We start from the raw sequence: 15,737 nt of genomic DNA on the forward strand, positions 1-15,737 counted from the left end.
AAACAGTGTTGCAGGCGTGATTCCCAAGAAAGTTTAAATATTGTATATTGTCACAGTGGGCTGACCCCTTCGTACAGGTAAACCAATAGCACATGCGCATAGGCGTAACAGCCTTTTCCAAAAAAACAGTCTGATGTTGCCACTGCGCTAAGCGATTAGTACAGTTAACCAGAGTTAAACAGGCGTATAGGCGTAATACTCTTTTCTAAAATACTTCATTGCAACTTCGGTTTCAATAAATAAAAACACAGGGAACAGCTTGTAGTGACCCATCCAAACAATCGCTCAGTCATTTTATTGGCGGAAAAAATCTTTAGGAAATTATTAAAAGATGTAGCTACCTAGCTTTAAAAATTATTGCTTAAGAATATTGTTGTAGCCAAACTGCATTTTTATGCTTTTACTTTTTAGTCAAAGATATAGCTAAGGAGGTAGCTAAATAGCCACACCCCCAACATGAAAATAAATGTTGGCCAGGATAAAAAGCACACAGAATAGTAATAAGTAAGGCTCACACAACTCACTTAACCTTACTAACATTCACATGTACTTGATTTCACAGATGAACATACAGATGAAATAAGTAAGTAGGTTGTTACAGATGAATGAATTACACCACTAAAATCTGATTTACAATTTTAAATGAGTTGTGAAACTCCTTTCCCCCTCTACAATAAGGTTTCTATGAGCAAACTTTTCTACGAATACGTTGAAGAGTCTGATTAAAGTCATACAAAATTTGGACATCAGAACGATCGATTTTGATATATTCAACATCATACGCAAGATGTTTAATGCCAAATTTTCACCACGTTAACGTTTATTACATAAGAAAAGAACTTTAATGGATTTTATATTTGTTGTTGTTTTATCGTAGCATGTCGTAAATTGAGTTTACTGTAGCAAAATGTAATCTGCGAAATAAAATTTCCCCTAATCTGTGAAAATTTATAAGAAAAGTAACCTCACACATAAATGGTCAAAAAAAAATGTTTTGAATCAACAACAACATTTAAACAGCTGCTTTTTCAACATTGTTTTATTTAAAATTGTAATCGTAATGTTTTCCAATCGTAAATAAAAAAATTGCACGAATTCAGCGACAAAGGCATGGCTTTGTAAAATATACAATCAAAACTTCTATTTGATTATGTACCTAAATTTTGTGCTAAATAAAAAACCTTTTGTAATTCAAGTTTAACTCTCAAACTTAACTATGGTAAAGGTTATTGGTTAATATGTTGTCAAACCTCCCTGGATGATTTCGTCCACATTTTTATGCAGCAATAAATACTCTTTATGTAAAATCCACGATATAACATCCGTAGATGGCAAGTGGGTTATAACTACATAATTCGTAGTTCATAATAAGTTCTGTTTTTTCTTTTTAATTTCCTCTTTCGTTTGGTGAAGGTGAATGGATATATACTTTAGAACGATTAGAAATACTAACAAGTATGTTAAACCACTAAAACTCATTCAAATTGACGTTCACCTACCGAAACACAAACAGCTGCAACAATAAAAGAACGCATATTTCGTGTTTAGTAAGTCTCTGGAGACATCACTCTTTCTTGCTTCTATTTTCTTTTCATCTGCAGAATTTTTATGAAAGCCAATATCTATCATCACCGATTGTGTAAGAATTATTTAGATTTCTTAATCAGACGGTTAATATGAACGACACAGAGGCCAATATTTTTTTTTACAAAAATGCCCTGTTGATTTATTTCTGAACTCTAAATTTTTAAGTATTTCACGATTTTTAAAAAATCCCTTTCTTTTATTTCATAAAGCAAAACAGTAATCGCTGTAATAATAACCTTTACAATGTTGACATAAGCATTGCAGTTCGTATTTGTGTGACGATTTTTTAATAACCGTCGACTAGCTGCTTAGCTATGGGTTTAAATGGCCTTCATAATCCAATTCCAATTATGTTGCATGTTATTACGAATTGCAATTGTTTTTAACAGACTGTTTCATTAATCCATGAGAAAATACCACTGATTTATAGCATTAAACATAGGGTACAAGGTTTAAACATCAAACGTACCTTTTAATCAAAGAATTCCAATAAATACTTAAAAATTTCTTTGATAATTATAAACAAGTAGCTGACTGAAGCAGGTCTACATTACCTGTGGAACCCTTGCGTTTCACATTTAGAAAAAGAAAGCATGGCTTCTTAGAAGAGAATCAGTAAAACTAAAGTAAAAATAAAGTAAAAATGAAGCGACTTTGATTCCATCTATCATTGCGTAGTTTGCTAGATCCTTATATTACATACGTAAGTCTGTTTGGAAAGTGATTAAATATTAAAATGTCGATATAAAGAATATTGATGATACATCAGGAGAAGCAGGGAATTATTAGAAAATTTATTTCTCAGTTTTAGTTGGATATCCTGCAGGGAACGAAATTGTACTTTAGTGCATGAAATTCTGGTCAATGTAAAGGTTAAAAAAATTTCAAAGTACTTTTAAGTTGGGACTCGAGTGGACTAATTTTGTCCCAGAATGAAGAAAGGAAGGGATCTTCCTATTGCAATAGTGTAACATGTGAAATAGATCAAGAATGTAACATTGTAAAAAGTGTTGCTTGGAAACGAGAAATGTGCTACCAAATATTTGTAATTTTACATCCTATAACTGCAAAATAGTTAAAAAAATTCTTGAATTCGTTAAGTCAACAATGAACTATTTTTGGTGGACGTACACTGTAAGAACATTTTAAAGGTAAATGGTGCTGGGAGTGTAATTCTGAAAAAAAAAATATTTATTTCTTTAATATATATTTCATAACAAGTTACACATACATATACATCATTGAACACAAAAAAAAGAACTTATAAAAAATCAATATTCTGAAAGCGACTTTCAACTTGTTCCACAAGTCACCTTCCAACACAAACATATTTCAACAGTAACTGAGCATAATGGATCTCAAGAAAGAACACTACAATTTCTCTTGAAGCAAGAAGCTTGCAGTCCATACTCTGCTGCTGTAGATAGTTGGTTGCCTTTGGTTTAAAGGCAGAGCTCCTAATTGAGAGTTTACAATGTAAGAGTTGATTTTGAAGACCCGAAATTTGGCCTGTGCTACTCCGTAAAAGAAATTCGTATTCAAGTTTTTATCGCTATGAAATACCAGTTTTGTTTACATCATAGAGACGGATCAGTACCCACAAAGCCAGAAAACTTCTGTGCATGCAACAAAGTTGTTATATCTTTGTTTTCTTTTTAAGAGAGTCGCTGAATTATGCCGCTTTTACAGCAATAGTTCAAAATATTAAATTATTTACTTTTTTTATGTTAACTTGTGATTTTAAACATATGTTCTCTCTTTTGGTGATCAAGTATTTTTGATATCAGTTTTCTACATGTTGCCTTTTTATTACAACTTCTTTGATTTATGCTTATTCATCATCAGTGACTGTTATGTTTGTGAATGTCCTCCCCCTCATCTGACTTTTACTTGTGACTGAAATCTCTGATACACTCTTTTTGGTTGTCTTCCAAATGGTGCTAACATGTTTATTGAATGACTTCTTCATGCTATGGTGCATTCTGGCATAGATGAATGGATTTATGCAACTATTGAATGCAGATAACGTGAACAGTCCATAGTTAAGATTAAAGAAAAATTCGGTGTTTTCTAAATACTTTTTCATTCTGTATGCTTGGTAGTACACCACAATGATAACATTGATCATGTATGGTGTCGTCAAGGCTAAAAATACAAAAACAATAGTTCCAAACATTTTTATGATCCGTTTGTTTTGTTTCTTTCGTTTCACTTCTAGTGTTTTGTTGTTTCCTGGTACTTGTCGATTGTTTAGTATGATGACAGATTTGGTGTAAACAATACCCATAATAATCATTGGTATGAAGCACCCAAAGCCTTCGTACACACTGTAATAAATTAGCCTTCTGAGGCGATCCAAAAATCCGTCCGTTGTGTGCCACGCATCGTAGCATATATCATATTTAAGAACGTATGTGTGTTTGTATGCAAACGGGGAAACAATGCAGAGGGCCAACAGCCATGCACCTCCAATCTCGATGAGTGATCTTGTTTTTGATTGACGGATGGTTTTTGTGCTTGCAATCACCCTTAAGAAAGAAGTCATTTCATATAATACTTTTTATAAACATACAACATATTAACGATACTTCGCAATGTTTTGAAATTGACTGTATTGGTCCAGGAGGGTTGGGGGAGAGTGGATTTCACTATGCGGCATGGTTATGATATCTACTGAGCTTTTATGTTTATCCTTTAGGCATCTGCATACCAAATGTTTAAGTCCCGTAGCTACGTCTCCCAGCCTCAGACATTGGCAGTTATTCGAAACTATGCTTAAGATTTTACCTTTGCAGCCCAGTTTCATTTCATCTGCAAACTTTGGACCCGTGATTAACCGGTTTCCCGATTTTTGTGGATATGACCCAGCAATCAAGAAAAATCAGATTTTTTGACAATTTTTGGCGTTCTTTTTCATGCGGATTATATGATACCGGAAAAAATAATAAATAGGTTTAATTTGGCGGTCTTAAAGTTTAAATAAGATTTTAAGAGAAATTATCTGGAATAAATGAATAAATGAATTTTGTCTGCACGAAAAATATTTTGTCAAATAAGACATCAAAACAAGTTTTAAATTGTTTACAAATTTTATTATATAAAAGAAAACAATATTGGAAACACTACTTTTTCAAAGTTGTTTCATTTGCAAGGTAAATCAAGTTATTTTCCTCACGAGATATGAAAAATAAGGTTCAGTATTAGCATACGCAATAAAACATTTAGACAGTTATTCAAGCTATCCATCTTAAAATAAAGCAGACGGAATTGTGTTAAAGTAAAAAGAGAAGGAATGCAACCCACGTTGAATTTTTAATGGTTCGACTGCAATGTCAAACGATTTTCTTTTTATAAATAAATATTTAACACAATTAGGACAACAGCGTGGGATTCATCTATGTTAGTGTGCTCCATAGATGATGCGTTATAATTTAAAACACAATAAGGTACAAACATTTCATGTTATCAAACTTCTTTTGTTTCATTATATTTCATTTATCACAAAAATTGGACTTCTTTTTTGTCATGCTTATATTTTATTGAATTCTAGCAAACATTGCTGCAGTTATTGTGCATTTTTATTAAATCAAGCTGTATACTCCCTTCCATGTGAATAAAATAAAAAAATTGATTGAAAATTTTTTCTTTTTAATTTACACAGCTCCTCTCTCACAACTGTATCTTTGATAAAAACTAGGCTTAAAAACCACGAACCTATAAAAAATCATTTTAAGCCTGAAATGTTTGCTAGTCCATTATATTTCAATACGGCTGATAATAACCCATATCAATATTTTACAAAACATGTTCTTAACCCACCGGTGTTGAACCTAAAAATTTTTATGCTTGAAATTGTTTGCCATCTATCTCTCGATTTCTTCTTCAGAAATTCATTTTAAAAATTTTTATTATCAAATTTATCAGACAATAAAAAAATAAAACTTTTCTTTTGAGCAAATTATTCAGATCAATTCAAAATATACTAAATTGTGAGACATTTTAATTGTTTGTTTTGTTAGTGGGCAATCATTGCATAATTTTTATCTCGAAATTTTGGTTACAAGCAATAAGAGAAAGTGTTGGTGCATGAGGGCACACTTTACGGAGGCTGTTGCCGCACGCAGTAGTTTCGACTGCTTCTATATTAGATTTACACGATTTGAAATTTTTCAAAGTTTATTTGTCAATGCTTACAGCAGACTCATCACGGTTATTTAGCTAAATCCAAACTCTTAAACTACGCTAATTGTTGTGGCATTAACATGTCCTATTTTTCGTTATTTTGGCACTAAGTGGAAAGTGACGTGGAATTTTTGGAAATCCCAGCATGTTAGAAAGTGCGAACAGCGAATTTTTATCGTTGTTTAGCCTACCTACGTATGTACAGAAGTTGCATTTTCGCAGCCTCTTGCCTGTAGAGTATTGGCGAGTTGATGTTTTCTGTTCATTTCGAAAAATGGATATTTTTTTATGAAAGCAGTTAATTGTTCTCTTTTTATGCCCGAAAAAGATTTCTTCTTATAGAAATAATTTTCTTGCATGTTTTGTCATGTTGTTTTTGCTACCTCGGTCGAATGGAAAAATAACAAAAAAAAATTTTGATCTAATAAATCGAAAATGTCTTCTCAAAATCAATTAAAAAGTCAATCAGTCTTGCATGGTATATTTAAGATAGAGATATATTTAAGATATATTATTTGATTTTTATGCTAATTTTTCGTTGCCTTGCGAGCTTAAGTTTAGGATAGGGATTCATATTAGATTAAAGGAGGAAAAAAGGGAGAGGTTACCGTATACGCTTAGGAACAAACTAAAAGATAAGATAAAAAAAACCTACCGTAGTCTTGATATCGATATAATAACCAACATAAATGCTGACACAAGAATCGTGACATGATTCATAGGAGGTAGAATCTTACATCCCATAATACCAAGATGCCACGCTTCCAAGTTTGTCAATAGGTCATGGATTGTAAGAATAGGTAAAGATATTGAAGCGAGTAAATCGGCCAATGACAATGATATAATATGTAAGTCAAAGTTTCTCACAATTTTGTGTTTTATTCCAACAATGTAAATGACGATTGTATTTCCAGTTGTACCAAGCAGAAATATCAATCCAAAACATATGTACATGGAAACTTTGGCACCAACAGAAAGTTGCATATTCGCATTCAGTTTACGTCCACTTTCCGTTTCATTTGTACAATTCGTTACTGTACTGTTTATCAAACTTGTGTAGTTGCATAAAAGCGAATGGTTTGTCGATGTGTCCATCTTTAACAGGTTGGTTTACTTCGGATTTCTTCTTTTTGTTTGTCCCTTGTGAGTTGTTTACAGTCAGTAAATCTAAGACATGTTGCACATGTTGCAACAGTTGGCTTCAGTGCGTTTGATGTAATTGTTTTCATTTATATATGTATATACATGCATATTTGTTTTTGCTAATCTTACTTTATGACCACCTGCTGGTTTAATTTTGCCTTTTATGTTTCCATGGTTTGATATATTTGTTATTCCGTTTAAGTTAATATAATTATTTTTTTAAAAGTATTAAAGACGGGCATCTATGGATTCGTTTTTGAAATGATTTTGTCTCTTTTATTGCTCGTTTTATTACATTTTTTTACATAGATTATTTGTTATAATTTGTTAAAATAATAGTTGCTGGTTATCTCAACCATAGAAGTATTAATGGCGGAAATACATACTTGTAGCAAAAAAAACCGAACCCCCGTGTCATGAATAGAGGTCTGGACAACGAGACTTTATTTTAAAAATTTTTAAGATACATAATACGGTTATTTTTGTTTTTGAGAAGTAAAAAGGAAATTTAGTTTAATTTTTTAATTAAATAGTAAAGAATCTTTAATAAAAAATAAAGACAGCCTAAATCTTATTTATAGCTGGTTATTTAGACTGTATTTGAAAAGTTTATTTCGCATAAAGAATTTTTTATGACCTTATTCTTTAAGCTTATTAATAATTAATTTGTAAATAGAATTTATAGAAATTGTTTTTTGATTTCAATTTGAACCTTTGTTATTTTATTGTAAAGTGTCCATCCCTAGCTACCTGCAATATATATTTCTTTTCATTTTTTGTGTAAGCTACTTATAACTAATAAATTCGACATAAACATCAATTATTTTAGCCCTCTTACAACTGCGAACGACTTAAGTGGATTTATTTTTCAGTTATTTGAAGTTACTTTGTCACACCGCCGTTTTAGATTGTTCTCACATACTTCTAATATATTTTTAATTAGAACTATGCTGCTGTAGTTCTTTAGTTGGCATCTTACTGCTTATATTAAACAAAATTGCATGCGTGTTTTTATGTGCTAAGTGTTATTATTTATTACATATATGTTTCTTAATTCATGCGTTATAATCTGTTTGTGTAACAACACATATTTTCTTGCTGTAAAGGCTCTAAAATGTTTACTCAAATTCATGCCTTAGCCTTCCATGTAAAAAAGTGTTTTTAAAAATTTGATACCACCGTGCCTCTAATGCCTGTAAATATTAGCTGATTAAGAAAATCGTGTACTTTTCATGAATGGTGACAGATATCGTCATCCCGTCCACACTGTTTATCCATGCTCGAAATCTTCAGTTATTGACTTTAAATTATTGTAATAACCGTTAAAGCTGTGTAAATAACAGAACAATTTTATATGTGATATGACCTAAATCTAAATCGTTACACAAAATTGTAAATGTAAAATCCATTGTACAGAATTCAAACCCACGAGTAGACTAGTTGTAGCGCCAGATGATTTTGCTGACTTAGGCCGCGTCATTAGAGAGCAAGTTTTTAACCTATTGTTACTTTTTTTTAACCTTGAAACGCTGAGCGATAAAATGTATAGTATTATACTTTTTTTAGGAACAAAGATATATCAACTTTAAGGGTTTTTTGAGACGTCAACAACCCATTGAAAGTGGTAATTTTGCCCAGCTTTGAAGAATTGGTCCAATTTTGGTCTCAGATGACCCTAGCTACCCACTAGGTATAAAGTAACTCATATCACCACCCATTTTCATTTTTTTCCCTCAAATTTATAAGTGCCAATAAGTTTCAATCACATCCCATGTTTTTTAACTTTTTATATTCGTCTTACGCTATTGTCAAAAATTAACTGTTGAAAAGTAATTCTTTGGTATTATTTAACTAAAACATAAGCTGTATGTTACATATCATGTCACATATTGCATCGTCATAATGTACGATTCTTTATCTCAGTTAAAACCATTATTCTTTTAACTTTTAATTAATTTTGTTATTGCACTATAAAATATTTCGTTTAGTTTTGGCGTCGTGATTCCTATTTATTTTTTTATATTACCATTTTTACGAACCTTTAGTCAAACAGATAAACAAAAACACCTATAAATCTTTTGGCAAGATAGGGAAATGGTGATACATTTGAATAGATTTAGAGCCTGTTAGCCCGGCTGGCGGGTCAACCCGTTTGAAAAAAATACATATTATATGGGAAAAGTCAGGCCGGATCAAACCTACACTGGTGCTGGGTTGAAAAAATATGCGCATATTTTTTTGAAAATGGGGGCAGCAAGATGTAAACAAATAAGCGAAATTAAATCAAAATTATCATTAAGTAATTTAGTCCCCAATAGTTTGTTATTCCAAATCCAAGGTGTTCTGTATTTGGTATTTCTTCAAACAAATCGCCTAATACAGAACATATTGACATATTTTTTAATAAAACGAAGGAAACTTTCAAAACGTGTGAAACACCAACAGAGAAATCCACGTAAGCTGCTCCACAAGTTCTAAAGTCCATTTTAACTTCTTGTCTGCTGCTTCGTTCGCCATTATTGTTTTTCTTCTGATTTGGATCACAACGCACATGCTCTTTTTTTTCAACCCGGCCCTGACTCGACAAAGTGATATTATATGAACCGAGCCAACCGACCTAACCAACCTATCCCGGGTTGAAAAAACGAGCCAGCTAGCCTAGGCGAGTTGACTCACCTCATATAATGTCAAATATTTTTTTGTAGTGATCTGCCATTATGCAGAGCTGTTTAATTTTATCATGCTGAGCATGTGGCGAGCCAACTCGCCTCATATAATCAAGCTCTTCAAAGACTTTCTTGACAGGTACAATGTAATCCATTCATAATTGACAAGTTTTGTTTGTTACGTCAAAGAATCCTTTATTCTCATTCATTCTATTCAAAAGTGAAACTTTGCTGCATGATAATTCTGTACAAGTTGCTAAATTTGAACCCACATGCACTTTCGGATGTCGGTTTTCTTTGATCTTGCTGAATAAAATAAAATGTGAAATTTGCTCGCAGACATACAGTATTCTATCCTACTGTTACAATAATAAAAAATTGAATAATAAAAATAACTCGAAAATTAATATGACGCTTGCACAGAGGTAGCGCAGAAAACAAATCTATTTTCTAAGTTCAGGCAACTCCCAAAATTGGGTAAAATCTATAAAGGCGGATTTTCGTTTTGGTTAATAATTTGATTTTTCAAAATATCATCAAGTTATACATTGTTAGAAAGAAAATTTCATGTTGAACAATATTTTCTTTGAAAGTAAGTGTGAAAAATGATCAGAAAAGAAAGTATTCGCGGGTTATTGTCAAATGGTTTTTTTGCAATTTGTAGAAATCAAGGTTGAAAAAGATCTTCACAAGCATTTCTTTCTTCGTCATGTACACCAGTCTCGTGATTTGTTTGTTGCTGAAAATATAATTAAGTTATTTTTCTAATCGAATATTCTCAATTGATTAGAAACTAGTTCATCCAGATCAGAAATATGTTTGATAAAAACAGCGTGACCGGTCTGTACAGCGTGACCGGTCTGTACAGCGTGACCGGTCTGTACAGCGTGACCGGTCTGTACAGCGTGACCGGTCTGTTTTTTTTTAATTTTCACTATTTTGTTACTTGGCCAAAGAACTTTTTCACTGCCACAGATCTCGATAGGTTAAACATAAGATCCTGATAATGTAGATACGTGTATTTTCTTGGAGTAAACGTGTATTTGGGTCCATGCCTTTCAGACTATTTTTGCCGCAAAAATGTTTCCGACGTCTTTCTTAAGAGAATTTAACATTGGTCGTTTCTTTTATACCAATTCTGTGGCAGGCGGTCTTTCGATGGAACGTAGAGATCTGTTGTAGGTAAGATAGACCTTACTTTTTGTTCTAGACCTTATTGTTTACCGTTTTTGCTGAATACCCAATACTTTCAAGCACTTATGACGACTGTACTGCTAGTATTCTGAGCATCACGTTTCCAGGCCTTCAATTATCTTGCCAACAGATTTGTGGAGTTTCTTGCAACAGACAGTTCATCTTAAATTTCTAAAATCTTCTTCTTCAGTTGTACTTTCTCCTTGCGATATTTTCTGATATCAGCTTGTTTACCACAAATATTAGCTGGTCTTATTAGATTATGTGACACTCTCGCGGCACAACCATAATAGTTTTAATAAAAATTCATGGTTCGTCGCAATTCCATTGGAACTTTTATCAACCTTGATTCCAGGATATTTACTTTTTTTACATTTAGACGGAACCCGAAAAAGGTCCTGATCCTAGCTAGTCACATAAAAAATTTAATTAACCGTAAGATATCACAATCAGACGGTGATTATTACCGAGCCCTCGAGTGAAAGTAGTGTGTTTATTTGATAGTATATGATGTACAGTTACTTGTATTTCACATGAAAACATATTTAAAAATGTGGAAAACCATTTTCGGTGTTCCGCTTTAAGTTCAATAAGCAAATCAATATCCGGTCCATTTTAGTGAAGTAGTTTCTAATTCAAACGAAGTTCACCTTCAACTGTCGCTATCGTGAATTCAATATTAGTATTCCTTTAAATCTCTTTTACGTTTTCCATCTGTCTGTACGCGAGAAACAAAGTCGTGCCACGGAAACACGAAATGCAATATAAAAAGGACGGGCGAACTCGTGGATTTTTCTACGGCCACCGACTAGTTTACTTGTATATTAAGAAATACACTAATAGCCCCTTTTTTATCACCAAGATCTAGAATGGTATTAAAAAACGTGTTTAGACCAAATTCATTTTCTGCCTTAGCAGTCATGTTTTCCAATAACATTTGCTTTAATTTTGGTATATTTAAGGTTTTTATTCCTGTCTGCCTAGTTGTTAACATCTACTGCACTGTGAAAAAACAAATTATCACAAATATGATTGTATTTGTTATATAAAATTATGTACATGTGAAAAGGTCATATCGACTTGTTTCTAATATTTCTTGCAGCTTGCGTTCATTTAAATCAGCCTAACATGTCAAAACTTGTGATCTCGGTATAAAAAAACACATTAATTTTCTTCCTGTGAAGACTGCAGTGAAACGCATCGCGTTCTGAAATCCGTAAACGATCTTCTATTCACTTCGCTGTCCTTTAAAAGCTCTGTGCCGTGGCGTTCTTTTCTAGTTGCAAGACCCTGAAAAAACTTTCTCACATCTTGATGCATTCCTGCATAAATAAATGGATTCACGCAACAGTTGAACCCGGCTAGTATAAATAGGGCATAACTAAGATTGAAAAATAATTCAATGTGTTGTGTATAAAAGTCTTTGTCGTATGCCATGTAGTATATGACTACGAACACACTGACCATATATGGTGTTGTCAATGTGAAGAAAACGAACACAATTAAACCGAACATTTTTATTATCTGCATATTCTTGTGTTTGCGATTTCTTTCTAGACATGCGTGATTTCCAGGTATGTGATGACTTCTTAACTTTGAAATGGATTGCAGGTAGACAACTACCATTATTATGGCAGGTATAAAGCAAGCGAAACATTCGTATACACTGAAATAGATCAGCCTGCGTATGCTGTCCTGACGTGTGTCAGTTGTATCCCAATCATCGTAGCATGTTTCCTTTTGGCGATTGTATTTATGAACAAACATGTATGGTGATACGATAAAAAAAGCGATGATCCAAGCACAGGATATCTCTATCAAACATCGTTTTCTTGATATATGTATTGCTCTTGCGCTTCTGATTACCCTACGATGTTGTAAAATGATATTAGTTGAAGGGTTGTTTCAAAACAAAGATATACTTAAGGCTGTAAGAATCTCAGAAAGATTTTTTCTATTGATTAGGAAAGTTCATTCAGATCAAAAATATGTTTGATTGAAATAGCGTTACCTGGTCTCTTTGTTTTAATTTTTACTGTTCCGTTACTTGGTCAAAAAAATCTTGACTTTTTCACTACCACATATCTCGATAGGGTAAGCATAAGTAAAAATGCTTTCAACGAAAGCTTATGGGATTGTTTCAAAACAAATATACGATTTTTCTATTAATACGTCTTAACTTTGCTGGGAGGTAGAATCAGTAAACTTTTATTTTGTTAAGAGTTTTATAATTGCTAAAATAGTTAGAAAAAACAAATAGAGCATACCTTAGTCTTGACACAGAAATGATAACAAGCATGAAAGATGACACGAGCATGGTGACATGGTTCATAGCAGGTAAAATCTTACATCCTATAACACCAAGATGCCACGCTTCCAAGTTTGTTAATAAGTCATGAATAGTGACCACGGGTAAAAATATTGAAGTGTACAAATCAGCTATCGACAATGATATTATATGCAGATTATATCCTCTTACTACCCGATATTTAGCTCCAATTGCATAAATGACAATTACATTTCCAACTGTACCGAGTAGAAATATAACAATAAAACATATGTACATTAATATCTTTGCTGTAGAAGAAAGAGTCATGTTTGGTGCTCGAACATCCCCTGCGTTTGTAACGATGCTTGTGGTATTGTTAAATGTGTTTAGGTAAGCTTCATTCATTGCAATGACAAAGCAGTTGTTGCCTTTAGATATCGAATTTTCCTATCTTAACCGTGATTTCAATCAATAAAGTTAATTTTTCATTTCGTGCTCAGTACGCGTGCGCAGCTGGTTATGATCATCTTCACTATTGAAAAGAAGTTGTTTTAATAAACTTTTTTCATAATACAAAATTACTATTTACTTTGAAATATTAAATAAATCTCAAGACTGATTTGTATGCACGAAATGTTAGAAGGTTATATTAGATTTGAATTCATTAAAGCTGGAAATGATTCCTTGTTTACCATTTTCTTTTTTTTATGATAAAAACATGAATCATATTTTCTACACCTTCCACACGAAAAATTATAAGAAAACAATATTTACAAATCATTTACATACTCTAAAACAATCAAGTAGCTACTGTTTTTTTTAACAGAATAATTAAATCAGTCCGACCTTTTTGATTCCTTAACAAGAAAATATATTTTTTTTCCTGTAACGAATTTACGTTATTTTTCACCATAACCCTGCCAGATTTCAGACAGCACTTTGTTTAATCAAACTAAAAATATTAATTAAATATAATTTCGCAAATAAAAGCTCCCTTCCGAGTCACACAAAGGGACCCTGTTGATTCAATTTGATTACGAGAAGAAGAAATTTTCACTATATTTCGAGAGTAAAAACCTACCGGTGTATTTTTTCTTCGGGTTATCGAGATGTGTGTTGATATGTATATATTATCTTTATGATAGCAAGCAATATTTTACCGAATGAATAATAAAATATCTACTCTATAATATTTGTTGATAGGAAATAAATAAGTTGTGGTCGTGAAAGAAAAATCAAATTCATTGGAAACACAAATAGAAAAAATGCAATTTAAAAGCAAATTTTTTTAACATATCTGTATTAACAAAAAATTTTAATCAACACAAAAAAATCACGATTTTCACGTAAGAAAATTTAATCGGGATTTTGTTCCCACCACTTAGAGGAAATATAACCTCCAATAACTATCTAATGTGTTTTCAACTGCTTTCAGACTCTTAGCCCGTTATTTTAAAAATTTCACTAAAGTTTGATAACTTAGAAGTAAAAGGACCTCTCAACAGGAACCAAGATGAACAAATTGAACATTATTATTAAAGAACTTGATTAAAAAAAGAAAGTATGAAAGAATCATATATAACATACCTCAACATATAGACTGACCTGTTAAAACTATCTTAGATAAGACACACGTATTTCACTTTCTGATCTTCGGTTAAAACGTTAAATGTATTGCATGCCATATATCTAAACAGTTTTAAAATCAAACAAAAATCAATAAAAACTATATAAATTTATTTGAACCGGTTATTGTTTATTTATTAAAAATATATCGTTCTAAAAAGACGTGCCCAATAGAGGTACATTGAATTATTTATATCGTGTCGCTAAATATAATATTTTCAAACAGTGGCGACCCATTTATGCGGTTACAACATGCTGAGAAAATTCTTAGTGAACAAGTTGATTGTATTCCCGCTCAAGAGGATTAAAGGTGGAAGTATCAAAATATTATTCAGTCTTTATAAAAATGTCCCCTGTTGTCAAAAGTAAAATATAAAATTGCAAAGAAATTGTTTAGCGTGATATTCAAATTTTAAGAAAATTTCAGCTTCCTTCAGCACATTGATACAATTGTTACTTTTACTCCTTTACTTTGGAAACTAATCCACCGATTTCTCCATCCAAATAAAAACGTTATAAACATCCAACCCTCCGAACTAAACGCACATTACATATCTACGGCACCCAGAATCCTTGGATCGCAACCGACATCTAAAGAAGAAATTCAACTCCTTCTTCAAGACCTCGTTACTGAAGCTGACCAAGAATTCCAATTTCGTCCTATCACATACGATCAAGTGCTCAGAGAAATTAAAAATCTTCGAAGCGACTGTTCCGCTGGCTACGACAACCTACCTGTAGCACTCATCAAACCCATTGCTGACCACATCGTATCCCCACTTACTCACATCATCAACTCAGGGATAGCTGAAAACACCTTTCATCAGCTGTGGAAAATCGGCAAAGTAACACCAATTCCAAAAACAGAACAGTCCATTACTCCAGACCAATGCAGACCTGTCACTGTTTTACCGATCTTATCAAAGCTTTTCGAACGTTTAATGGCAAGACAGATCGTTGATTATATCGAACAGAACCATATATACCACCAAACGATGTCCGGTTTCCGCAAGCGTCACTCGACCGAAACACTCTTAATGAAGATTCGAGACGACATCGTTGGCGCGATG

General features: G+C 32.5%; 2 protein-coding genes across 4 annotated transcripts; both read right to left on the reverse strand.

Moving 5' to 3' along the window:
* Positions 1–2,777: 2,777 nt before the first annotated feature.
* Positions 2,778–7,127, reverse strand: LOC130640847 (neuropeptides B/W receptor type 1-like). Its single transcript, XM_057447416.1, has 2 exons — positions 6,425–7,127; positions 2,778–4,115 (listed from the first exon to the last, which is right to left on the reverse strand). Exons 1-2 carry the CDS (start codon positions 6,862–6,864, stop codon positions 3,419–3,421), a joined length of 1,137 nt encoding a protein of 378 aa, XP_057303399.1. The 5' UTR covers positions 6,865–7,127; the 3' UTR covers positions 2,778–3,418.
* A 4,650-nt stretch (positions 7,128–11,777) lies between these two features.
* On the reverse strand, positions 11,778–14,752 carry LOC130640848 (C-C chemokine receptor type 1-like). Of its 3 annotated transcripts, none has more exons than XM_057447417.1 (3): positions 14,629–14,752; positions 13,040–13,573; positions 11,778–12,639 (listed from the first exon to the last, which is right to left on the reverse strand). In XM_057447417.1, exons 2-3 carry the CDS (start codon positions 13,444–13,446, stop codon positions 11,937–11,939), a joined length of 1,110 nt encoding a protein of 369 aa, XP_057303400.1. In that variant the 5' UTR covers positions 13,447–13,573; positions 14,629–14,752; the 3' UTR covers positions 11,778–11,936. The 3 variants fall into 3 exon arrangements, with proteins under 3 accessions (XP_057303400.1, XP_057303401.1, XP_057303402.1); XM_057447418.1 differs by having other exon boundaries at positions 14,647–14,734; XM_057447419.1 differs by lacking the exon at positions 14,629–14,752 and adding an exon at positions 14,123–14,256.
* Positions 14,753–15,737: the final 985 nt, after the last annotated feature.

This window comes from Hydractinia symbiolongicarpus, chromosome 4, assembly GCF_029227915.1.
Source record: "Hydractinia symbiolongicarpus strain clone_291-10 chromosome 4, HSymV2.1, whole genome shotgun sequence".
NCBI lineage: Eukaryota > Metazoa > Cnidaria > Hydrozoa > Anthoathecata > Hydractiniidae > Hydractinia > Hydractinia symbiolongicarpus.

Coding starts and splice junctions, on each gene's coding strand:
- LOC130640848 (XM_057447417.1), bottom strand. CDS start 13,446: ATGAATGAAGCTTACCTAAACACATTTAACAATACCACAAGCATCGTT. Junction 12,640..13,039: donor ATTTCTGTGTCAAGACTAAG/GTATGCTCTATT, acceptor ACAACATCGTAG/GGTAATCAGAAGCGCAAGAG.
- LOC130640847 (XM_057447416.1), bottom strand. CDS start 6,864: ATGGACACATCGACAAACCATTCGCTTTTATGCAACTACACAAGTTTG. Junction 4,116..6,424: donor ATATCGATATCAAGACTACG/GTAGGTTTTTTT, acceptor TTCTTTCTTAAG/GGTGATTGCAAGCACAAAAA.